At 47.1% G+C, this 26371-nt stretch overlaps 1 protein-coding gene across 1 annotated transcript in view; it reads right to left on the bottom strand.

Annotated features, from left to right (window-relative positions):
- Positions 1 to 1178: 1178 nt before the first annotated feature.
- Positions 1179 to 26371, bottom strand: part of PIGL (phosphatidylinositol glycan anchor biosynthesis class L) — a 421207-nt gene continuing 396014 nt past the window's right edge. The window contains exon 7 of the mRNA XM_069226325.1: positions 1179 to 1609. Within this exon, the coding sequence (XP_069082426.1) occupies positions 1451 to 1609 (159 nt within the window). The 3' untranslated portion in view covers positions 1179 to 1450. The remainder of the gene's footprint in view (positions 1610 to 26371) is intronic.

Here is a 26371-nt window from a genome sequence, read left to right as displayed (position 1 = left end):
AAACGTTATGTTAGCTCAAGCCATTTTGAGGCATGCTGAAATGCTACATGGCTGCCAGTTGTTTTTAATGGGTAATTGTGTGTGTTTTTTCTGCCTTTTTCAGGTTGTGTGGCTGGCCCGAACAGAGCAGTTTGGATAGTGAGGCATTCCTTGGTGCGGTAGGCCGAGAAGCAGGCTTCATCAAGACATTTTGGATGGGGCCAGAATTAAGATCTGTTGGGTGGTCAAAAGTGGTGTGAGCTGGGGGGAATTGTTCTAAGTTCTTTCCAAAAGATTAGCTCAAGGGGATTGCCCTGATTTATTGGTGGTTCATTTGGGAGAAAATGATCTAGCGGCTTTATCGGGAATTGGGCTTCTGAAGGCCACGAAGATGGATCTATTGAGGATCAAGCAGAAATGGGCTGGGACACACATTGTTTGGATGGAGTTGGTGCCTAGGTGGGTTGGGAGGGGAGCAAATTCATTCAAAGGTATAGAAAAGCAGCGTAAAAAGGTGAACAGGGAGATGAGAAGTTTTTGTCAGGTGCATGGGTTTTCAATTTTGCAGCATGAGGAGATTGTGCATGTGGATGTAGATCTTTTTAGACAAGACGGGGTGCATTTATCTTTTTTTGTAAGAGGCATTATTTATTGGACCTTAGAATGAGGCTCTCAGACTTATTAGGTGAGAATTTATGGGACTGTGAGTAATTACAGAATCTTTCTGGTGGGGCAGGAATATGCCTTGCGGATTTTCCTGTGTGCTGGGTCTCAAAGATGAGAGGTCAGGGAGTTTTGACAAGGAACAAAGGGAGGAAAAGGCAAGGATAACTACAGAAGGTGGACAGCAGCACAGATGGGTACTGGATTGGTCAGGTCAAGGTGGGAATGGGAAGGGGGTATTGATGAGGGGTAAGTTTTGTAAAGGGTGGGGGTGGGGTTTTAGGAAGTTATATATATATTAGTGAGGAGTTTTAGTTTTATAAGGCTAAAAATGCCAAGGTTATTTGTTTTAAACCAGACCTGTTCTATTAAGGCGACCTAACTGGTGAGTTGTGGTTTAAACGCCGTTTCGCCTGGTAAACTATAAAGGTGAGCACACGAGATAGGACACTGCGGTTCAAATGGATTTTCTGCTTACCTATTTTACCACCGTAGGTTAGAGTTTACAAATGGATAAAGAAATGAAAAAACGTCTGTTACACAGAATTTAACAAGTTTAATTCCTTTGTCATGTCTGACGTTAAACAATGTAACAGTATTATAAAATTGCTGCATACAGTACTTAAATGCTTAGAAACTGGCTTAACAACCTTTCACTGTTTTTTTTTTTTTTTTTACATTGATGGGTCTAATGCAACAACTGAGTACAGAAAGAACAAGGAGTAACATCATAAACAGGTGGCCATGTGCGGAAGGAGCAGTTGTGGAACGGATGTCAACACAGAAGTGTGTGTCGGGGCCTCTGGACTCATCTGGTTTTCTTCTCCGCTTCCAGGTTCTCGCGCGGTTCCCAGATCTGCCCTTTACTTGAGAGGAAGTTGAGTGAGTTGATCCACATATATCGAGAAAAAAGCAGGTACGCGTGCCGGAACCAGAGGAGCTGACTCTGGTGGCACATCATAGCTCTCTGTACCAAAGGAAACCACAGATTACATCGCTAACATGAACCCACAGTTGCACTTTGCATGCTTAATATAGAAGAATACACAAGCTGAATTACGTAATGATTAATAAACCACAGATTACATCTCTAACAGGAACCCACAGTTGCACTTTGCATGCTTAATATAGAAGAATACACAAGCTGAATAACGTAATGATTAATAAAGCATATTACTAGTGTCAGAAAACTATTTTGGCAACAATAAGGTTACCTGCTGACTCCACATCATCAGGACTCATTTCTAAAATACTGTGATTGTTTTAACAATTATACACGTTCTGAGAGCTGTAGTCTTAGTTTATTTTAAGTAAAGCAATGGACTAACAAACGTGAAAACAATGATTTGTACGAGGAAAATTCGAGGGCTCAAACCTTGTGTCTTTGATCACAAGGAATTATCTGTTAACATTTGGCTAAAAGCTCCTCGTTAGTAACCAAAAGCAGCTAGCCTTTTGTCAGATTCTTATTCCATCTCAAACAGAAATGAATGCCTGCATTTCAAAGGTGCAGACACTTAACATTTTGTAAACGGAGACCTGGGCAACTAGCAGGCAGCACCCACCTTCCCAGACCAGTTTCAGTTCTTTAGATGCTGAGTATGGACAGGAGGGGCAATGAGTGTCCTAGTGCTTTGTTATTTTTGCCTGGTGCCTTTGTTTTCTGTTATCCCTCCCAAACAATAACATTTTCAAAAGGTTCCAAGGAGGAAAAAAACAAAAGATAACATTATCTACCTTTTACACACAGATTGGGCTTCAAGCATGGCCGAAAATTTGGCAGTTACTGCTCAGCAGTTGACCGATTAAATGGTTGTGTGGTCACTTGGGACGAAGTTCTTGTCCATTCTAAGAAAGGGACTAGCAGCAAAGAACACATCATCTCTGGACAGAGGCTTGCGCAAACAGGTAAGAGGAATTTGGAACCCAACATAGTACCAGGTTTGGAAAGAGATGTCAGCTCTAGTATAAGGGATTTCTCTCCTGTTATGGGGTTCTTCACCAGATATTCCACAGGATTAAGGATTTCTGAAACATGCATTTCCTGAGGATATAGGACCAGGCAGCTAAGTCATCTAAGTCTTCAGTGCACAGTATGGTACAAGACCCCCCTCCTGGATGAGTACTTTGTGGGCCATTATAAAAAGCACAAGCCAAGTAAGGACACATGCTCACTTGTTCAGACACAATGACAATTCTGTATATGCCTACCCTTACATTTTCTGGAGTATCCTCACCGGTACCAAAGATTGTACCACATCCAGCAGTAACACCGCTCTGATTTTGAGTAGGTCTAAGACTCGAGGTAATTTCTCATAATATGATAGATACACAGATATTCATCTTTTTCACTCTTCACTTAACTATCTTCTTGACAACTGCATATCCATCCAGGTTAAGGTTGTCCTGTTTTTCCAGTGATGTTCAAAGTTTATCACAATACCCTGTACACAGGCCTTCTTTGGTACCTTCATAAGATACACCTGTTTGTACCTGGAAATAACTTGGCAACTGCTGCATGCCTTTAGAGGAAGATTTTGCTAAGACATAGTAAAAAACTGCACCGGCTTTAGCACTGGTGGTTCCCGTTGCAAGTCTTTTTTTGGCACCCCGTCTAACTTACTTATCCATGAATTCTCTCACTACCACTCTCCAACAGTGCCCCTCATCTCTTTATACCCCCTCTCTGACATACATTTCATTTTTTTAAAGCACCACTCATGGTTCACCCACACAGTTTTGTGATTTGTAAGTTATATGTTCTTTGCAGCAGGCACTTTATCCCTCTGTGCTACTTTATGATGAGTCAAAACTGCCACTTGGCGAAATTCCGATCTCTCACCAGCAGTAAGTTTAATCACCAGTTATCTTGAATTTTTATTTGTTGCCTAAAACTGCTGGACGCACAAGGAAGTTTGCGTGCTTTTAAACTCATAAGATATTTTATAACACAGCGCCCCCCACCAAAGTCAGCACCAGGTGTAGCTGCACCGGTCGCACCACCCTAAAGCAGGCTCTGATAAAAAATTATCACAGATGCTCTGCTTTGACTTTCTCGTGAATAAAGATGTTTTAGTTCAGGTGACAGGCACGGATTCGGCTCACCAGTGTATTCCATCTCCCAGTGTCCCGGTCAAGAGGCCGGGGATACTTGAAATGGGTCTACACCACGGCACGGGATGAACCTTGCAGCTCACCAGTAGACTCCATCTCCCAGAGTCCCAGTCAGGAGGTTGCGGATGCCTTAAAGGGCCCTAAGCATACAGCGGCACAAGACTCGCCCAGGCATGACCCGGGCCAAAACCGGGCCCATCTGCACCCAAAAGAGGCTGGGCTGGGCCACCCCTCTGACATTTGGTTAAATTAAGTTGAGTGCTAATTTCAAATATCTCTACCAAGTTAAAGTTGAAGGGGGTTTTCTATTTCACCCTTCCAAGGCCGTAACTGTCAAGTGTTAAAGAAGAATACTGGGTGGAAGACAGTTGCTGGATAGGTTGGCAGGATGGGTAGGAAGAGGACTCTGCAAAATGGTGATCAATCAGTAGGGGGCCACCTAACTCAACATTATACTCCTTCTTAGCCTGAGCGGTGGGTGTAGTTTCAAAGGAGATAGATTGGGCCGAGAGACGCCTTTCAATGGAATTGAGTGACTGGCAACGTATATCACCCAATGTGGAGGTTTATGGGTTTTCTGACAATGAAGACGCTCAGCCATTGGTACCTCAGGTAGACCTGACTAAGTCCCCCCAGGCAGCATCTGGTAATAGTGTTGTGGAGAATCTTTCAAGAAAGAGCAAAATGTTTTTTTCTGACTCCCCTCTGGAATGTAGTAGCCCTCCACCAAAGAAGAAAACCTTTGAAGAAATCTGGGAAAAAACCCAAAGTGGCACTCTCCGAAAATCTGAGTTGTTCTTGTACCCAGAAAGCTATCTGTACCAGTCAGAGTCAAGTCTCTGGTTTTGATAATCTTTTGGTAAAATTTAAGGAGATGATTGAGGCATGTTTGATGCCGGTAAAGGCCAAATTGCAGGGCTTGGAAGTGGCAGTTTCATTGTCGTACCCCGGGAGAGCCAGTACAGCACTGGAAAATCGTGGGTCCTTGGGTCTTGAATGTTACGGCAACATCCAGGAAAAAGGAATCCCGGCAGAAGGAAACTCGGAAATTCAGGAAAGTGTTACCCAGTATCGTCCTCACCATCCTAGTATAGGTATCCTGGCAAAGTAGGGGAAGATGGCCCCGGAAAATTTGTGCACGTCTGTAGGGAAACCTGGTAGAAATGGTGCTAGGGGAAGATCTTCATGTAGGACTGGAGAGAAAACAGTGTTGGTACAAGAGCAAAGAAGGGGTCAAAATGTGCACTTTGGAAGTGGTCTCTTACCCACCCGCTTGGAGCTTCCACATGATTGTGCCCCCTATGTGGTAATATTTACAAAAGTTCCATCATTATCTTCGGGCACAAGTGAATCCACTGAACAACTAAAGAACAAGGAAGGACATTGGCTAAGTCAAAACTGTGATTTTCACTGTAAGGATATCATGGATATTTTGTTTGTTAGAAGGACTGGGTTGGTGGGTGGGCCCCGCCCTGGAAAAGGAAGGAATAGAGGACTGTATTGTAATAAACTGTGGATACCCAGGTTTAGCCTAATGTCTGCTCCTATCACAATACATTGAACCCCAGGCAACCGAAAAGATTGTTATGGTGCCTTTAGTTTTTTTAATTTTTATTAGGCACACCCGGCCCTTAGATGGTCTCCAAGTAAGGGGATTTCCCAAATGGTAGGAGGGTTTGCAATTGTCCAAACTGAAAAACAGATTCACAGTACTCTCGGATTTGGAGGCAAATGATTGACTGCTAGGGTGGGCAAGATAAGGTGGTTCCACTGGGATCTTCTATTACAACCCCAGGCTTGTGAGGGATGGGTGGGGATCTGCCCCGACTTGGTTAATTTTTTGGAATATGGCGGGGTATGATGCAAACCTGCAAGATACGCAATGGGTAATGTTTATTTCATTTTACTTCAGGAAACTCGGTCAGAAGGAGTTGCAGTATGAGATGGATTCCAAAGGTTTGCCGTTCCGGCTGAACGGGGGCCTGGGCATCATTCAAGGGGGGGATCTAGTCACCCTGGTTTGTATTTCTAAGATCTTTAGAGCATACCAGATTAACTGTAGTCATTGGGGTCGCCTAATCATTTGGGTGGTGTTTCCAAATAAATACAACGTCCTTCTGGTAAATGTATACAATGCAGCATGGGATTCTGGTTGTCAAATTAGGGCTCTTTTCTCTACACTGCAGATACTGAAGGGAACGTTGGAGTCCCTGCGGTATGGAATTCCATGTAATTGTATCCAGAGACTTTAACGCAAAGACAGGGGGCTATTACACTGCTGAGAATCCTTTTGAGCAGGATCAGAACATGTCTGCAGTTGAGGGTTTACAGTATGCGAGGGGTAGGTCCCTTAGGTTTGTTGAATAGCTTTGACCTAGAATCTGCTTCTGAAAATCAAGTACCAACTTTTGTGGGGAGAGGGGCTGGGTCTATAATAGATTATATTTTTCTGTCTCCATCACTGAGAAAATTGGTCTGGTATGGAGAAGTTCAAAGGCAGTATTTTTAGTGATCATAACCCCCTTACGGTGTCCCTAAGCTTCCCAAGCAATTAGAACACATTGGTGTTTGGGGGGGGTGGTATGTCTGACAATAAAAGATCAGGGCAGATAAATTTGCTGGAGATAGGTGTGCATCCCACAGGTAGTGAAGAGGGTGGTGAGCCAAAATTTAAATCTGATAATGGGGATTCTTTTGGCTGAATCACCCCCACCAGGGGAAGTAATTGTTGCTGCTTACAAATTAAATGAGGTCACTAAAGATATTATGACCAAAAATAAAGAGGCCACTCCTAAGCATCAGGAAGGATGGTTTAACAAACCCTGTTATGCGGTGAACAAAACCTTGAACAGGGCATTGAAGGTATAGCCCAGAGATAAGGTCCATGTGAGCAGAGTGCGGGCTCAGTATAAACTTGCTCTGAAGGAGAGAAAACAACAGCTCAAGGAGCAGGCTTGGGAGGATCTGGAGTGTTCTTCGTGGACTAAAAACTCAAGCCTGTTCTGGAAGATCGTAAACAGGGGTACTTTTGGTGACAGGAACATCTGGGGAGCTGGTCTGCAATATTCCCTTTGACATGTGGGTGAGTCATTTTTGTAGTATTTTCCTGGGTGGAATTCATAGGGAAGAAATGAATGAGCTGTCAGGTTACACCCCAAATTTGTCTATCAGGTTCTCACTGGAGGAGGCGATGCTGGCTATGCAGGATAGCATAAGCCATAAAGCGCTGGGTCCTGGTGCAATTCCAATGGACCTGTACAAAAGTTATCCTCAGCTGTAGGCACCTATAATGCTAAATGTCTTAAAACCGGCAATGAGTGCAGGAATCCCTTCCTCTTGGAAATCTGCATGCAATGTCCCAGTGTTTAAACAGCAGTGATCCCAAATCCTATCGCCCAATCTCACTTTTAGATTCCTCTGTGAAAATACTGGGCCAAATTGTTTTACGGCGCATTGAGGAATGGATGAGAGAACATGATGTGATGAGTAAGGTGCAGTATGGTTTTAAGGAAGGGCAGGGACCAGGGAGCAATGTCTGAATTTGCTCATTCTGATCGGTAAATATACAAAGACGAAGAGTGGTACTTTGTACCTTGCCTTTATGGACCTTAGCTGTGCTTTTAACAAAGGTAATCGCAGCAAATTGTGGGAAAGCTTAACCTTGATGGGCATGGAGCCCCAAATCGTGAAGCTGCTCCGATATTTACACTCAGGGACTAATGCCTCCGTAAGATATGGAACTCAAGGGAAATGCATGGAATCCTTTTAAAAGAGGTGTGAGATAGTCGTGTGTTTTGGCCCCCACTTTGTTTCTTTTATACACAAATGGCATGCACAAATTTTTGGTGGAAAGCAGCAAAGATGTTCCTAAAATAAATGGAAAGAGTATCCCGTCCTTGATAAATGCGGACAATGTGGCGCTTATGGGCCGTACTATGAACAGTCTCCGCAAAGTGGTTAAGGCGTATGGAGACTTTGGGGGTCATTCCGACCCCGGCGGGCGCCGCCCGCCGGGCGGAGACCGCCAGAAGACCGCACCGCGGTCAAATGACCGTGGCGGTCATTCTGACTTTCCCGCTGGGCGGGCGGGCGACCGCCAAAAGGCCGCCCGCCCGCCCAACGGGAAAGCCCCAGCAACGATGAAGCCGGCTCCGAATGGAGCCGGAGGAGTTGCTGGTGTGCGACGGGTGCAGTGGCACCCGTCGCGATTTTCAGTGTCTGCTTTGCAGACATTGAAAATCTGAATGGGGCCCTGTTAGGGGGCCCCTGCAGTGCCCATGCCAGTGGCATGGGCACTGCAGGGGCCCCACAACACCCGTTCCCGCCAGCCTCTTCAGCTGGCGGGAAGAGGGTCGGAATCCCCATGGCGGCGCTGCTTGCAGCGCCGCCGTGGAGGATTCCCTGGGGCAGGGGAAAACCCCCTTTTCTGACCGCGGCTTTACCGCTGCGGTCAGAATTGCCCCAGAAGCACCGCCAGCCTGTTGGCGGTGCTTCCTCCGTCCCCGGCCCTGGCGGTCCATGACAGCCACGGTCGGAATGAGGCCCTTTATGTCTGATCTGGATTTAGAGGTCAACAGCAGCAAGTCCCACTTTATGGTCTGTGGTAAACCACTGAGCAAAGTAGGTGCTTTAATGATAAATGAACAAGTCATCAGCCGTGTGCATGAGTTTCCCTATTTAGGAGCAACGTTTGATGATAAAGGAACATGGAAGCCCTGCATTAAGAGGCGAGGTGCATGTTTTAATGCCACTGTAGGATCTACTTTTGAGTTTGTTTCAAGAGTGGGGAACAACCCTATACAGCCTCTGCTTGAGGCGTATAGATGTAAATGCTTCCAGTTCTTATGTATAGGTACCACTCTGGGGTCATTCGGGTAGCAAGGTCCCCCAGACAGAGGAAAATTGATGCTGTAGGTGGCCAGTGGGTGTGGGACAAATATCTCTGGTTTTTGCCTACATAAGGAGCTGGATTTAGAGTTTGTGGAGGATGGCATTAAGATTGCACATCTTTTGCTGTGGATCTCCGTTTGGTCAAATGATTGTGCTTCCCTAAATAGGGAAATACTGCATGATTGCATGGCGTGTGATCGAGCTCTGGATATCACTTGGTTGGCATTTATAAAAGAGGCCACCACAACCCTTGGTCGCCCCATAATGTCTAACGTGTATTGATAAACAGTGGGTAAAGGATAACTTTTTAAACATTTTGAGAACAAAATGGGAGGCAGAGGAGCTAAGGAAACCAACTGTGAGGGATTTCTTAATGCTAAAACTGCCCAGTTCCGTTAGGAGTAATTAGACATAATCTGTGTTTCCTGCTTGGCCAGTATGACGTGAAATCCATACTAATTTGTCCATGTGATGGGGTGTCCTTACAGTCTTTAATTAATTTTACTCTGTTTTGTGATTTTTATGCATCTTTTAGACGAACATTTTTACTTCCCGTACTGAAAAAAAAGTGTTTTGTGCAATATCGCCCACACTATTTGGGGCTACGTATGGTCCCTGATGAGTTGGTGTGCCGGGGTGGGGTCTTTTTTAAAAGAGGCTATATGATGGCGGAATAGCGTAGATTGTTTAATTTAAAATTTTTATCTTTCGAATTTTAACTGTAAATGATAACTGGAAGTTTTTAAGATTTTAAATACACAAGCTCTTATATTTTTTTTATGTCTGTATGTAACGTGTTTTGTTTTTAAGTGATTTATGGTTATTATTATATAACTGAATAAAGAAGAGTTGTACTTGTACTATCACAGATGCTGAAATCTGTGTGATCTCTTTTTAGAGATTCTGTCTAAACAGACAAAAAAGAGTTTGCAACTTTAGCCAAATGTTGTCCCAGATTCTGCCTTTGTTCCATAAGCAGTAAGGCAGCCTTAAGCAGTTGAACCTAAGGGTGGATACTGAGATTCTGCCACCTGAAAAGTCAAAAGTGGAGAATTACATGGATTCACCTAATAAAGAAGAAGAATCACGGCAAAGTCTTGGTCTTAGCCCCTGCTGCGAAGCCCATGGCCAAAGGCCTTTTTTTTTTTTTTAAGACTGTCCCAGTCAACTACTTTAAACCTCATTTTGGAGCTGAAGACTACTATTATAGAGCAATTTAACTTGGACCATTCCTTATTTGAAAATGACAGGTGTTTAGGCCTTTGATTAAAAAACACCTTCAAAAAGATTAATCTTGTCTAGTGATGGAAACTTCCAGACTTATTCAGCTGCGAATGCTCATAACAGGTGGGAAGGGATCCAGTCTTTTCGTTCCCCTCTCCAAACTCTTAGACAAAGAGGCAGAGGGAATTTTATAGCTTTCTAAAGACTGTAAGGCATGCAAGGTTAGACAAGCTGTAACAAGGCAAAAATCTTCTTTGAATAAGAACTGAAGATTTTGATCCAAACAGAAACCTGGCTATCTTATCCTCTAGAAATGTAGTCAACTCTCTTAATAGTATGTAATCATTCTGACCAAAATAATACAGCATCAAGCTGTCCACCTCCTTCAGTTTCCACCACCAACTTACACAAAAATTTATAAAAAATGCCAGAGATCTTGGAGGAAATGTAGTAACATCTTCTCGAAGGCCTCAGAATCGGTTCCAGAAGCGAAGAACAGCCTGGTGTTTTACTACAAGTACTTAACTGTGCCCCAAATCATTTGCCCCTTTAGGACCATTCTGGATATCAATCCAAATGAAAAGAACAGAGAGACATGTAGCTTAACATAGGATAAATTCATTTTTTCTCTCCTGCTTTCTTACTGCAGAGAAGTCTTGTATTTATTGCACTGTTTTAAGACACAGAGCATTCAAAGACTAGTTTGAAGGAACCTTATGGAGTCATTTGTTACCTCATTAGTGTTCAAAATAAATTCCACAAAGACAATGCAGAAGGACAAGACACAGTTTTCAAGCAAATAAAGATCAAGTTAAAAATAAAAGCACCATAAATAAGCACCAGCAGCCTGAAACTTGAGCTAAGACAACAACTGGCCAGAAGATGATATATCTGAAAAAGACAATTTAAAGCAAAAAGCACCTAAAAAAAGTCAAGCACTGTTGAAAAACAACAGTTCATTGTAGACCAAAACCAAGGAGGTTTGATGGGTTAAATGTTTTACCTTCAAACTTAGCCTCCAACTGCTGAGAAAGCTTCTTCTTGTCAGTCCTGCAGCAACTAGTTCCTCGGGGCAGGATTCTGGGAAGCATGTCTGTTGGACCTGGCCCTTTTACAGGGTCATTCCCCAGACTCTTTTGCTTTTGCCTCCTTATTTTTCTGACCTTAGTTGGCTGAGGTTTTGACTCTGAGCACTTTTTCACTGCTAACCAGTGCTAAAGTGCATGTGATCTCTCTACCAAATTTGGTAGGATTGGATTATACCTAATTGGCATATTTGATTTACCTATAAGTCCCTTGTAAAGTGGTATCCCTATACCCAGGGCCTGTAAATTAAATGCTACTAGTAGGCCTGCAGCGCTGCTTGCGCCACCCACTGAAGTAGCCTGTCAAACCAAGCTAAGGCCTGCTAGCGCAGAGCCTGTGTGCGCAGTTTCCTGCCACAGGGACCTGGCATCTAAATTTACTTGTCAGGCCCAGAACTCCCCTTTTACTACATTTAAGTCACCCCTAAGGTACACCCTAGCTAGCCCTTTGGGCAGGGTGCCATGTATGTAAAAGGCAGGACATGTGCCATGTTGCGTGGCCTGTCCTGGTAGTGACAAACAGCCTAACTTGGTGTCTCACTGCTGTGAGTGCTGCCCTCTCATAGGATTGAATTGGAAATGCCCTGCCTTAGGTGTAAGGGGTATTGTCTGATTTATGAGGGGTAGCGTAGGCATGTTTGGTATGGTTGTGACAGTGGTTAAGAAATGCTGCTTACTAGTGTAGGTGTATTTTTTATTACTATCACAGAAATGCCACTTCTAGAAAGTGCGCATTTATCTGTGCTTATAACTTTGGTGTTTTGCAGCTTGTCTCCAATCAACGTCTGGGCAGACTGACAGTTGGGCTTTGTGCATACTTCTCAGACAGCCTGAACACAGGGAGGGTGGAGGTGTCACAGAGGTGCATCTACATATTGTAAAGCCTTCCTGGGCTGAGAGAAGGGAGAGGCGGGGCACACCTGCATTTGTAAAGACTGTGCTCTGGCCTCACACAATAGGGTCGTTAACCCCCCACTGATGTTTGGAGCCTGTGGTGAAAGGAGAGAAGGGGCACTCCCAGAACCAGTTGTAACTGGCTGGAACCTCCTCTCCCTACCATTGTGAAACACTGTAAGAACTGACTATAAGTACAGGGGAATTTCCCCCACAATTGGAACATTCTTGGAACTTGAAACTGGACACAGAACGCTGATGAATGGACTCACCAGGAAACCACCTTGGACTGCTGCTGTTGTGCTGAGCTGTGAACTGCCTGGTCACTAGGAGGAACTGCCACCATCTGCACCCCTTGTGCTGGCCTGTAGCTGGGCCCACCAGCCCTGTGCTTCTTCTTGTTTTGGTTGCTCCCAGGGGCAGGGTGTTGTGGCCCCTCACCCCTGCCAACCCTTTTACCACTTTTGCCCACAGCGCTTTCCAAAGGGTGCTCTTTTGTTTCTAAGGAAAAATCACCGCTGCAGCCCAGGGTGCCGATTTGACCTGAGCGCTGTGAAAAGCGCTTTATTGGGAACCCTAAAAGTCACCGTCGCAGCCCGGGCTTTTCGGAGGGCCCCTTTTGCTCTGCACGGCACCTCTCCCCTGCTGGGAGTCACCGCCGCAACCCGGCTCTTTAGGTGAGATCCAGCGCGCCGGAGCTGCGCTGTCTTTGGTGCCCGCAGGACACTCATAACAAAAGGAATAGGAGCGGGCGGGCTCCTGTCGTACTCGCGGGGCGAGCTCGCTCTCCGGAGCGCCCCGGGAGCACTAGCAGGCATCTGCTTCGGGTGCCTGCCCGCTGCCGTGAGCCAGAAAGGCTCATCGCAAGGCTTCTCCGTCGGGCGAGGGGATGGAAGCCTCCTCAGAGGCTCCCCCCGCCCCACCAGGTCCACAGTATCGTGTGGGGCCCGTCGCCCCCCTCCCGAGGAAGGGCCGGGCGAGGCCCAGGGGGAAGCTCCCCCAGAGGACGCGGCCCCCAGAAGGGCCAACATCGAACCGGAAGAGCGGACGGGGTGGAAGTCTCATCCGAGGCTCCCCGCGCCGCCAACGATCGACCCTGTGGGCATTTTGGTGGCCCCCTCCTTGGCTAGAGGGGCCCGTTTTGAATCTCAGAGAGGGTGCTGGCTACCCCTCTCCCCTACAGAACAGCGTGCGGCCCCCGTTGAGTGCATAGGAGCGCCGGGGGCCCCCACTACGACCTTCCAGGCACTGGAGTGCCTTACAGTGGGAACTAAGGTACTCTTGGGGTCACTGGGAGGGTGGGATGTTCTAGGGTGATCCACTGAGAGAAACATATTTTTATTTATGTCTTGCGATATGTTCACTACTGTTCCTTTTAGGGGTACTTAGGAATTATTCGTGACAAGTGCATATACCTCTTATTGTAATTCCTGACTACTGCTTATGTTGCAGAATCCTGAGTACTTGCGTGTTCTAATGTGACAACTGCATATTCGTGCAGAGTATTAGTAACTTGTGTAACCCTCTGACAACTGCTAAGGTAGCAGGGTATTACTTACGTGTAATGTTGGTCTAATTATGTTTTGTGCAATACAGATTATTTTTACATAGCTCAGTGTTGTGTTTACTTTGTGGTGTGTATTTTGCGTCACGTGTGTTGCGTGTTGTGCAAACGCTTTACACATTGCCTCCAGGTTAAGCCTGACTGCTCGTGCCAAGCTACCAAGGGGGTGAGCAGGGGTTATCTTGGACGTGTAACACCCAAGCCCTGACTAAAGTGGGTAGGTTCTGCCTGGCTGAGGTGCATACCCTAGCCAACCAGAAACCCCATTTCTAACATTGGTTGTCAGCGGTGAGGATAGGACTTGCACTTGCACAATACCTTGTGATTCATTTTTGCACCGCAAATTGCACTTAGACCATTACATGTTTTAATTCTCTTTTCTTAAATTATTCTCCTGTTCTCTCAAACTAGTCATTTTAATTTTACTCCTGTGTTGTATACTCGCACTTTTGACTCTTGTGTCTACGCTAGTGTTGTGCTCTTAACAAAATGGAGTCCACCTTTGACATGGATGATATGTTGTATTACACTCTAGAAGAGTTAAGGGGATTCTGCAGGGAGAGAGGTATACCTTTTATAGAGGCTGAAGCCCATGAAGGGACTCTCAGGAGAGCCCTGTTTAATTTTGAGGAGGCAGACTTCATAGCACAAAAAGAGGCCCAAGAGAGGGAGGGTTCTGAGGGAGAAAATGACTGGCCAGGGACGCCAGTAGAGAGAGAGGACCCCATAGATAGAGAGTTCCCTTACTGGGTCCTTGCGTAGCAGCAGCGCCACCTCCCATTTCCTGTCACCTGAGGAGCTCAGAGATAGGCGGGAAGAGAGGGACCTGAAGCTGCAGCTAGCTAGGCTGGCTGTAGAAGAGAGACAGGCTGAGGTTGAAAAAACCTTAGCCCAGGAGAGGATGGCAGAGGCTGAAAGGGCCTTTACCAGAGAAAGGCTGGCTATAGAGCGCAGTCTTACAAATCTGGACTCACCAGTAATGCAGGTGGAGTCCAGTGGTGGCAGCCTTTTTAGTGTTAGGCACAATCCTTACCTACCCACAGATTTGGTACCTGGGTTCAAGGAGGGAGATGACATACGTCAGTGGCTTAAGGAGTAGGAAGAAGCTCTAGTTGCGCGGAGGATTCCTGAGAAAGATTGGGGAACTGTCTTAGAGAGCTATATTCCTGGGGTGGAAAGGGATATCCTACTGGCCCCAGAAGGGAGTGACAGGCAGGGGTATCCCCACATCAGAAAGGCCCTGATAGAAGAGTATGGTCTCACCCCTGAAGACTACAGGTTGAGGTTCAGAGGCAGCAGGAAGCGGTCTCACCAGTCTTGGGAGGATTTTATGGGGACTTGTTGCAAAGCACTAACAGGATGGGTGGAGGGTAGCAGAGCAACCACTTATGAAGGGCTGTTTAGTTTCATTCTAAGAGAACACATGTTCCGTTGATGTTTTTCAGAGCTTCGCCAACACTTGTCTTACTTTAGGTTCTCTGACCCCAGGGAGCTTGCAAAGGAGGCTGACCTCAGGCTTAGTGCCAGTGGAGCTGGTCAGACACCAAGGGCTGTCTTAGGTTCACCCCTGGAAGCTGTGGGGGAGGTTCTGGGTAATTCAGGCCAAATTCTGAGCAGGGAAGGTGCAGGATCCAGAGGGACCTGTCTTCTTAAGCATGTCTTGGAAGGCACCCAGAAGGGGCCCCAAGGCTGGAATTTAACTGTTCCAGGTAAAGTTTTCAGCGGGGAGGAAGTAGGATTGTTAAGGACCTATCCTCTTACGTATGCCTTAGAGGGCTCCTTATCGGTACACCGAGGTGAGAATTTAACCAACCCCGACAACGTTCTGATCGGGGAGGGTGCAGGATCCACAAGGACCTGTCCTCCTCCGCAGGTCTTGGAAGGTACCCGAGAGGGACCCCAAGGCGGGAGGGTAGTCGTTACCGAAGGCCAATCCTGTAAAAAGGATGTCCTAAAGTCTGAAGGAGAAGGGGGGACACCTGGGAACAGGGTTGCTCCAACTTTGGAGATCAGCAGCACCACCCCGCAAAGGGGCGTGCAGGTGCTTCCTTTTGAGGGTTTGAGGGAGGGCACTCCCTTGACTCCTGTCCACCAAAAGGGTATCGTCCCTAGGTTGGAAAACCAGATCATGGGCAACCCCCTAGATCTGAAAATAGAGACTGCTGTAACCAGCATCTCTACTGGTGCATTCTCTAGGGATTCAGTTCCTTCAAGAGGGGATTCACGGGAAGACCCTTCCCTGACTCCTGTCCAGCAAAAGGGTAACGTCCCTAGGTTGGAAGATGCATGCCCTAGGGATTCAGTTCCTGTAAGGGAGAGTTTGAGGGAGGACACTCCCCTAACTCATAACCAGCCCAAGGGTACCGTCCCTAAGTTGGAGAACCAGCCCAAGGGTACCGTCCCTAGGTTGGAAAACCAGGTCCAGGGTAGCTCCCTTGACCTGGAGGTGAAGAAGGCTGTCCCCAGTCTCTCTACCATTACTTCTGGGGGTATCACTCCTGATGGGAGGGTGCAGAACTCTAGAAGGAGGGGCAGGAGGAGGAAAGGCTCTTTCCTGACCCCAGCTCAGCCAGAGGGGAAGGACCCTGGGTTGGGAGACCAGTTACAGAGGGGATCCTCTGAACTGGTGGGTGAGCTGACCAGGACGACTGTAACAAGCGCCCTGGCAGTTCTGGTTTCTGGGGGTACAACTCCTCCTCGCAGGGGGCGCAACCCTAGAAGGAGGGGCAGAAGGAGAGATTCTCCCCTGGGCCCTATTCAGGCTATGGGAACAGTCCCTAGGCTAGAAGACCAGTGGCAGGGGGTAACTCCTGAACTAGTGGGAAGGACAGTGGAAACAGGATGCTATGCGCCTGGGGCTCCCGCCCCCCACTTTGAGAGGTTTCAGAGGCCAGTGGCCCCGGGCTTGCCTGGGACCTGGTTCTGGCCACAGACAACTAGGACGCCTCCCTGGGTTAGCTTAGATTGTCTTGGGAGCATAGACAGAGGAATTCAACTGGGTTCAGATTGGCGTAGAACTGGATCATGTCCCTGCAGTTGCGGGCCAGGGTCCTGGTTCTATAGCCCTAATCAGGGAAGTCCATCAAGGTATTGATTGTTCTTCCCTGGCTTTGGGCTGGTAGGGGGTCATGTTGGACCTGGCCCTTTTACAGGGTCATTCCCCAGACTTTTTGCTTTTGCCTCCTTATTTTTTCTGACCTTTGTTGGCTGTCGTTTTGACTCTGATCACTTTTTCACTGCTAACCAGTGCTAAAGCGCATGTGCTCTCTCTAGCAAATTTGGTATGATTGGATTCTACCTGATTGGCATATTTAATTCACCTATAAGTCCCTTGTAAAGTGGTATCCCTATACCCAGGGCCTGTAAATTAAATGCTACTAGTGGATCTGCAGCGCTGCTTCGCCACCCACTGAAGTAGCCTGTCAAACCTAGCTAAGGCCTGCTAGTGCAGAGCCTGTGTGCGCAGTTTCCTGCCACAGGGACCTGGCATCTAAATTTACTTGCCAGGCCCAGAACTCCCCTTTTACTACATGTAAGTCACCCCTAAGGTACGCCCTAGCTAGCCCTTTGGGCAGGGTGCCATGTATGTAAAAGGCAGGACATGTGCCATGTTGCTTGGCCTGTCCTGGTAGTGACAAACAGCCTAACTTGGTGTCTCACTGCTGTGAGTGCTACCCTCTCATAGGATTGCATTGGAAATGCCCTGTCTTAGGTGTAAGGGGTATTGTCTGACTTATGAGGGGTAGCGTAGGCATGTTTGGTATGGTTGTGACAGTGGTAAGAAATGTTGCTTACTAGTGTAGGTGTATTTTTTATTACTATCACAGAAATGCCACTTCTAGAAAATGCGCATATATCTGTGCTTATAACTTTGGTGTTTTGCAGCTTGTCTCCAATCAACGTCTGGGCAGACTGACAGTTGGGGCTTTGTGCATACTTCTCAGACAGCCTGAACACAGGGAGGGTGGAGGTGACACAGAGGTGCATCTACATATTGTAAAGCCTTCCTGGGCTCAGAGAAGGGAGAGGCGGGGCACACCTGCATTTGTAAAGACTGTGTCCTGGCCTCACACAATAGGGTGGTTAACCCCCCACTGATGTTTGGAGCCTGTGTTGAAAGGAGAGAGGGGGCACTCCCAGAACCAGTTGTAACTGGCTGGAACCTCCTCTCCATACCATTGTGAAACACTGTAAGAACTGACTATAAGTACAGGGGAATTTTCCCCACAATTTGAACATTCTTGGAACTTGAAACTGGACACAGAACGCTGATGAATGGACTCACCAGGAAACCACCTTGGACTGCTGCTGTTGTGCTGACCTGTGACCTGCCTGGTCACTAGGAGGAACTGCCACCATCTGCACCCCTTGTGCTGGCCTGTAGCTGGGCCCACCAGCCCTGTGCTTCTTCTTGTTTTGGTTGCTCCCAGGGGCAGGGTGTTGTGGCCCCTCACCCCTGCCAACCCTTCTACCACTTTTGCCCACAGCGCTTTCCAAAGGGCGCTCTTTTGTTTCTAAGGAAAAATCACTGCCGCAGCCCAGGCTGCCGATTTGACCTGAGCGCTGTGAAAACCCTAAAAGTCACTGCCGCAGCACAGGCTTATCGGAGTGCCCCTTGCGCTCTGCACGGCGCCTCTCCCCCGCAACCTGGCTCTTGAGGTGAGATCCAGCGCGCCGGAGCTGCGCTGTCTTCGGTGCCCGCAGGACACTCATAACAAAAGGAATAGGAGCGAGCGCGCTCCTGTCGTACTCCCGGGGCGAGCTCGCTCTCCGGAGCGCCCCCGGGGCACTAGCAGGCACCTGCTTCGGGTGCCTGCCCGCTGCCGTGAGGCGGAAAGGCTCATCGCAAGGCTTCTCTGTCGGGCGAGGGGATGGAAGCCTCCGCAGAGGCTCCCCCCACCCCACCAGGTCCACAGTATTGTGTGGGGCCCCGTCGCCCCCCCCCCTCCCGAGGAATGGCCGGACGAGGCCCAGGGGGAAGCTCCCCAGAGGACGCTGCCCCCAGAAGGGCCAACATCAAACCGGAAGAGCGGGCGGGGTGGAAGTCTCATCAGAGGCTCCCCGCGCCGCCAACGATCGACCCTGTGGGCATTTTGATGGCCCCCTCCTTGGCTAGAGGGGCCTGTTTTGAATCTCAGAGAGGGTGCTGGCTACCCCCTTCCCTACAGAACAGCGTGTGGCCCCCATTGAGCGCATAGGAGCGCCGGGGGGCCCACTATGACCTTCCAGGCACTGGAGTGCCTTACACTGGGAACTAAGGTACTCTTGGGGTCACTGGGAGGGTGGGATGTTTTAGGGTGATCCACTGAGAGAAACATATTTTTATTTATGTCTTGCCATATGTGCACTACTGTTCCTTTTAGGGGTACGTAGGAATTATTCATGACAAGTGCATATACCTCTTATTGTAATTCCTGACTACTGCTTATGTTGCAGAATCCTGAGTACTTACGTGTTCTAATGTGACAACTGCATATTCGTGCAGAGTATTAGTAACTTGTGTAACCCTCTGACAACTGCTAAGGTAGCAGGGTATTACTTACGTGTAATGTTGGTCTAATTATGTTTTGTGCAATACAGATTATTGTTACATAGCTCAGTGTTGTGTTTACTTTGTAGTGTGTATTTTGAGTCACGTGTGTTGCGTGTTGTGCAAACGCTTTACACATTGCCTCCAGGTTAAGCCTGACTGCTCGTGCCAAGCTACCAAGGGGGTGAAGCAGGGGTTATCTTGGACGTGTAACTCCCAAGCCCTAACTAGAGTGGGTAGGTTCTGCCTGGCTGAGGTGCATACCCTAGCCAACCAGACACACAATTTCTAACAATGTCTATCTACAGCCAACTCTTCTGCAGAGTCTGGTCCTCTTGGGCTCGTCAGGATTCCTTCTGCTTTTTGAGTCCATGAAGCAGGTAAACAGGAAGCCAACCACTTGATCCTGAGCAGTTCCAGTTCTGTGGTGCCAGCAGGATTCACGAGTCCTTTGGTCCTTTTGGTTCTATTTATGACATGAGTCAGACATCAGGATTTGTCTTCAAGCTAGGCCTTCTTCCAATGGAGCCTTCCTAGGTCCAGGAATGTTCTGAGCAGGAGGTGGTTAAGGTGCAGGTGGTGGTTGGGGTGCAGGCTCACCCTGAGCAATAGCCAGTGAGTGGAGAAAATGTAACACCCAATCCTATTTTTGGGAAAATTTGCCACCCAATCCCATTTTCTCCATCTCCCACCTCCTTTTCAATCAATCAATCAGGTGGATTTATAGAGCTCAACTAATCACCTGAGAGGGTATGCAGGAGCTTGAGGGTAATAATGGGTGTTGCCTGCGTAGGATATGATGTTTAGTCCGTGGAAATGGACGATGTTGGCCTAGGGGGTCATGTAGGTGTTGAGGAGGGTGGGGCTGAGGGAGGATTCTTAAGGGACACCACGGATGATGTCCTTGGGTTCAGAGGTGAATGGCGGTAGGCAAACCTTCTGCGTTGTTCTGGAGAGGAAGGAGGCAATCCACTTCAGGGTGTTTCATTGGATACCGATGTGATGCAGTCTTCTGATTAGTGTGTGCTAAGATACGGTGTCAGAGGTCGAGAAGGATCAGGGCCACTGTTTCTCCCTAGTCATCTGATGTCATTGGTGGCTATGATCAAAGCAGTCGTGGTGCTGTGGTTGGCACAGAATCTAGATTGGGAGGTGTCTAGGAGAAGGTTCTGCTTCAGATATTTCATGAGTTGTCAGCTGATGGCTTTTTCCAGGATTTTGGTAGGGAAAGGAGATGAGGTGGTAGTTTTTCAGTTTGATATGGTCGGCAGATGGCTTCTTGAGAAGTGTTTTTACTTCTGCATGTTTCCAGTCTTCGGGAAAGGTAGCCAAGGCAAGTAAGGAACTGAAGAGCGTTGTGAGCTCACAGCGGATATTGTGGCTTCTGAGGTTGAACCTGTGGTGCAGGCATGAGTCCATGATGGCTTCTGAGTAAATGGAGTTCATGATGGTGGTAGTATTCTGGGAGTGAGCTGGTCCCATGAGTTGGTGGCCCGTGTTGATTTTGCTGACTGCATAGAGGTGAAGGAAGTCTGAGAGTCTGGGCTGGGGTTCAAACTTCTTATATACATTGCTGAGCTTGTCATGGAAAAACTAGGCAAGTCTGTCACATAGATCTTGGGAGGGGGTGATGCTGTATTCTGTGGCTGTGGGTTTGGCAAACTGTCTGACGATGTTGAAGAGCACTTTGCTGTGGTTGGAATTAGACTCAATGTGGTCAGTTAGAGCTTTCCTCTTTGTCACTCTCAGTAACTGGTGGTAGAGGATGAGGGAGGTCTTGAAGATGGTCCTGTCTGAGGTGCCCTTACTTGTACACCATCTTCTTTCTAGTTGCTTTCAGTAGTGTTTTGCTGTTCTCAGTTGCTTGGTGTACCATCTGTTCTGCTTGGTGGATCTCCTGAGTCTGCTGGTTTTGATAGGAGTGATGATGTTGATGCAGTTGATGATCTAGGAATTTAAGCGTTTGACAGCTTGGTCCAGGTTTCATGCAGTATTAGGTTGTTAGAAATTAAGTTGTTGGTTGATTGAGGTGTTAACCCTGGTCAAGCAACAGCCACAATCCCTTGAAGGGTGAACCATAAAAGGTCACTAATTCACCCCGTGCTAAATCCCTGGTAGCTTGGCACAGGAAGCAGTCACGTTAAACTTAGAGGCAATGTGTTAAGTATTTATGCCGCACACAAACAGCAATTCAGTGAAAACACAACACAATAAAAGACAAATAGAGAAACTTTTAATGAATTATTTGACACCAACACCATCAAAATCCAATCCGTAGAACAGGAGTTGAGTTGTTTTTAAGTTTAAGGTTAAAAAAAGCAAGTCCTCAGTTTTGGAGAATGCCCAACCGGGCACCTTTCGCCCCACAACCAAGAGTCGAGGAGTGGCTGGAGACCTCCAAGGGGGTTCAAGACTCACTCAGGCTGGGTCCAGGGGCAAAGTCCAAATGGTGGGAGCCTGTTATGTCCCCGTGGCTCTGAACAGGAGGCCAGCTAATCTAGCCTTGGAGTCACTTCTGAAGTCATGGATGCAGGTGAAGATACAGGGCTCCACAGCAGGGCTGGCCTCTGAAGGTTCAAAGCAGGCACAAAGCAGCAAATTAGTCCTTCCAAGTACAGCAGCAGTCTGGAAGAATGCATAGCAGGTCACAGCAGCAAACTGTCCTTTGAGTATTTCTGAAGGTTCAGTAGGTAACTAAATAGTGGGTCTGGGAGCCCTATTTTTATACCCTAGTGCCCTGCTCCTAGAAGTTGAAAGAAGTTTCCAGAAGGGCTCCTAGCTGGCAGCCCTGATAATAAAGGGTCACTAAGCCTATTGTGTGGTGGCAGAGCCCAGCCTATTCGGGTGCAAATGGGGCTGTGCTTAGCTCTGCACCGCCTCGACCCCCCCCCACCCCCAAATCAAGTAGGTTAATGCGCCATTCAGGTTCTGCTAATCCCACTATTGTGTGACTGTATGGGGTAAATTCACAAAGTTTCAGCTGTCATGTGACCTAAGACACGCTGCAGGCACAGAGGGACAAGGGCAGGAAAATGGCAACTTTCTAAACGCGGCATTTTCAAACTTATATTGATAAATTTGAATTTACCATTAAAGAGGGATTCTCATTACAAGTTCATAGACACTAAACATGACATGTCTACCATCTCTGGTTTAGGAATTACAGCTTATTAAATGTAATAAGTGTCCCCAATGTTATCTTATAAAAGCGGTACACCTCACAGTAGTGAAAAAACTAATTTGGGAGTTTTTTACTACTAGGACATGTAAAACTAAAATGTACATCATACCTTTTAATAACACAACACCCTGCCCTATGGGCTACCTAGGGCCTATCTCAAGGGTGACATATATAATACAGCGTTTGCGATGCAATGGGTCTCGCGTTTGCTCAAGTTAGAGCTTCTAGCGTAGTTAATTACTAACTGGACTTTTCTTGCCACACAAACTGAAAATAAAAAGTAAAACAGTTGACATAAGCAAGCCGATTTAAAACGCTGCTGTGAGCGTGAAGGAGATACACAAAAGGAAAAATAACTTCGCTCGCAGTCAAAGTTATCAGCAAACATGCAATTATCCATGTAACAGGGTCGGTCCCCAAAGCGGTAGCAAAACCGCCCAAAGGAGGGCCAAATGTAAAGCGTTACGAACTAAAAGAAAGGATTTTTAAAAGGCAACCCCACGAACGAGTGATAGTGATGGGTGTGGTTAAAAGCCCAGATACATACCAACACGTCGGAAGAGCAGCGCCTGCGCACTGCTATGTTCGACCTAAAAAAGGGAGCTTAGACTTTGCAAAGGGTTTTAAATGCCAAGTCGACATGGCAGTGGAACACAGCTTTCAGGCTAAAATGACAGGCCTGTGAAATGTTTTAAAGTGCTACTTGAATGGGTAGCACAATAAGTGCTGCAGGCCCACTGGTAGCATTTACTTTAAAGGCCCTGGGTATGTGACATACCACTCTACAAGGGACTTACATGTAAATTAAATATGTCAATCAGGTATATGCCAATCAAACCTTTTCCACCATAATGAATGATGTGTTGAGGATTTCGGCCCAATAGCTCTCTGATACTTTGCTCCAGCTACAGTGGGAGGGCCCCAGAGTGGCTCGGCAGGGCAGGGATGGAGATGTTGAAGTATACAATGGAGTGGTCAGTCCACGTGAGTTTGGTGACGTGGCTGTACTTGACCCTGATGCTAGAGGTGAAGATGGGGTCTGGGGTGCGTCCTGCATTGTGGGTGGGGTCGGTGACGAGTTGGGTGAGTCTGATGGTATTCATGCTGTCGAGGAGGCTGACGATGTTGGTGTTGTTGAAAGAGATGAGGTAGAAATTCGGATCTCCGAGGAAGATGTAGATTTTGCAGTGAATGGCAAGAGGGGCAATAAAGTCGGGGATGACTGTGCAGAAGCCTCTGATGTTGGTTTTTCCATCTGTTTGGAATTTGAAGTTGAGGTGTTCCCTGGTCTGGATGGTGTCTTCTGTTTCGGTGGTGCAGTGGATGTTTCCTATGAGGATAATAGTGATCCCTCCTTCAAGTTTGTTGGTGTGGCCAGTGTGTGTGATGTGTGGCAACATCATGAGGAGATGCGGGTGTAAGCCAGGTCTCAATGACGAAGACAATGTCAGGGGTGAGGGTGGTGATGAGGTCCCAGATCTTGGTAGAGTGTTTGAAAAGCAAGTGTGTGTTGAGGAGGAGGAAGGCAAGTTGTTGCAAAGTAGGTTCGCTGTGTTGATTGATTTGCCTGGTGGAAGATGGTGTGTTGGTGGACGATTTGATGGTGCAGGAGAAGGAGCATTGGATGCAGTTGAAAGGTCCTACCAAGGATCGAGGGAAAGTGTGGCAGCAGTGGTTGCCGTGGTGTCATTGCTTCAGGGCACGGAGTTTGGCAGCAGTGTAGCAGCGGGGTGTAGGCGAACAAGCGTTTCGTCAGCAGCCCATAGTGGGTGTCCCCTGTGTGGCTGCATCGCTGCCTCTATTAAGTAGGTCCTGAGATGGGGAGGGGCGCTGGGTGGTGCTGGGCAGAGCTCGCAGGAGGCGGGAAAAGGGTGGCATATAAGCAGAGAGAAAAGGAGGGAGAAAAAGAATGGGGAAAAAAGGGGGAAAAGAGAGAAAGAGCGAGGCACAGGCAGGCAAAACAGGAAAAAGGCACAAAAGGCAAAGACCAGAAGAAGGAAAAAATTAAACACATGGAGAGCAATCATTTGGCTGATCAGGGTCGATAGCGAGTGAGAGAGCTGGGCCTGGGACCTGCTCAATGGCGTCCTTGTGTGGCCTCTAATAATTAAGCTCTGGGAGGAGGGTGGGGTGCTGGGTGGCAGTAGGGAGGGATAGCGGGAGTTGGGAAACAGGAGGTGGCAAAACAGGAGGGAGATAAAGGGGGGAAGGAGGGAGAAAAAGGAGGCAAAACATGAGGCACAGGCAGGCACAAAAGGGAAGGGCACTAAGGCAAAGGAAAAGGGTACATAGGGCAAAAACCAGAAGAAGGAAAAAAACAAAGTGAGAAAGAGAGCTAATCCTGGGATCTTTTGCTGTACTTTCGTTCTGCCTTATGTAAAATTGCCCACAATCCCATTTATAAACATGGCAGGACATAGCTATCACCAGGCAGGCCTGTCTTCAGGTCAAAATTGCTACTGTGGCAAGAGCCTGGCTTTCAAAGAGGGTCCTGTGGATTAAAAGGAGAAACCCTCCCTAGCATCTTCGAGTAACAAGCGGTGGTGCTAAAGTAGCCCTTTGTTCTCAACTGTTCCTGCCCATTCCCTGATAGCTAATCCCTACTAAGTGGTCAGCAGTTTACATCCATTGGCACTTCCTAGGCCCAGAGGCAAGTCAGAGTTGTTAACTCTTCCAGCCAGGGATGTATATTCCATTTCTGGAAGTGTGATAGTTTGCAGAACTAGTTCTCCCCATACTGTCACTGCAGTCTGGTTGTCTAGGAGGGTCCTGGAAAGGAAGGGAAGAAGCCCTCCCAGGCATCTCCAAGGCAAGAGGAGTGGTGCTAAAATTGCCCAGTGCAATGTCCTGCCAACTGCTACTCTCCACTCCCACATTGTATTCACTGATATGTAGCAAGGATTAGCAATCAATTAGCCTTTTCTGGGCTCAGAGGCAAGCCATTGTCTTCTAAATCAGAGACAATAACTCTCCAAGCGAAAGAAGTGTATTCCAGTTCTAGAGGCGTGATGAGTGGAAGAAATGGGTTTAGCCAGTTCTGGTTCAGGCTGCCTAAAGCATACTTTTACAAAGTTAGTTTTCTGCAGAAGGAATAGAAAATGTGATTTCATCATAAAATCAGACTTTGAAGACTAAGCAGAAAATAACTCTAAAACAAGGTACTCATGGGTTTAAAACCAGTTAATCTTACTGAGGGAAAAGGTCAAGAACAAAGACTAAATATTTATTTATATTTTATTGGGAATGCACAACAACTCCAAAGTGCAGGGTGCCCTATTTTTATATATTAGCACCCTGGCCTGTGAGCTTACAAAACACACACTAGGGGTGACTATATAAAAATAGACCTTTTTCTACATGGTAAAGGTATTTTCCCTGCCATGTGTCACTGCCGTGCATGCAAGCTGCAGACAAGCAAGTGCACAGTGGTTCTCCTGGCAGACATGTATTTTTGTATTGTGTTGTAAATATACACTGCATCCCACATGTGCCACTTAACTTTCCATTCCATGGCACTAATGACAATGGAGTTAAAGTGATGTTAAATAGGTCAAAAAGTGAGTTCAATGCACGGCATAAGTTTTAAAGAGAAAGCACAGACGTTTATACTGTATAGCAGTGGTGACGTGCACAGAGTCCTAAAACAAAAATAGGGTCTGGAAAAAAGCGAAATAGTTGTGGTAACCATGCAGAAAGGATGATTTGCTACATTCATAATGAAATTGTTTAGTTGAGAGCATAGAGTGTTGAAGAAGGGAAATCAATCAGTGGTTACTTGTAGCACAGATCTTATAGTGTTTGTCAGGTGCAGAATGTGGAGTTATCATAGCACTTCTAATTCCACCACTAGTGAAACACCCTTTGGGCTACAGAGAAACAGGGAAGGGAATTCCAAGTTGACACCCGATTGCCTATATGAGGTTATTGGTGCTGACCATTGGCAAGTTGGTAGGGACAGATTAGAGGCAAATTAATCCAGTGTGAAGGAAGGTGACTGGGATTTACTGAAGGAAATGTGTGGGAACAACTGTAAAGAAAAGTGAGGCTTGAGGCGCCTGTTTTGGCCCCCAAGGTTTCCAGAAGTACTGTTGAAAGAGAGTGGGTAATGGTCAAGGTGAGCGATTTACGTTTGAGTGGTTGATTGTTTTCCTGATTTTGGTAATAATGGAATGTTGGAAGGATGCAAGTCTAGTTATGTTTTTGGAAAACTGTTTGGCAGCTCTGACTTCAGAACAGCGAAACCACAG

The sequence above is a fragment of the Pleurodeles waltl genome, chromosome 3_1 (genome assembly GCF_031143425.1).
Source record: "Pleurodeles waltl isolate 20211129_DDA chromosome 3_1, aPleWal1.hap1.20221129, whole genome shotgun sequence".
Taxonomy (NCBI): Eukaryota; Metazoa; Chordata; class Amphibia; order Caudata; family Salamandridae; genus Pleurodeles; species Pleurodeles waltl.
Note: the sequence above shows the minus strand (reverse complement) of the source record. Positions and strands in the feature narration are given on the sequence as shown.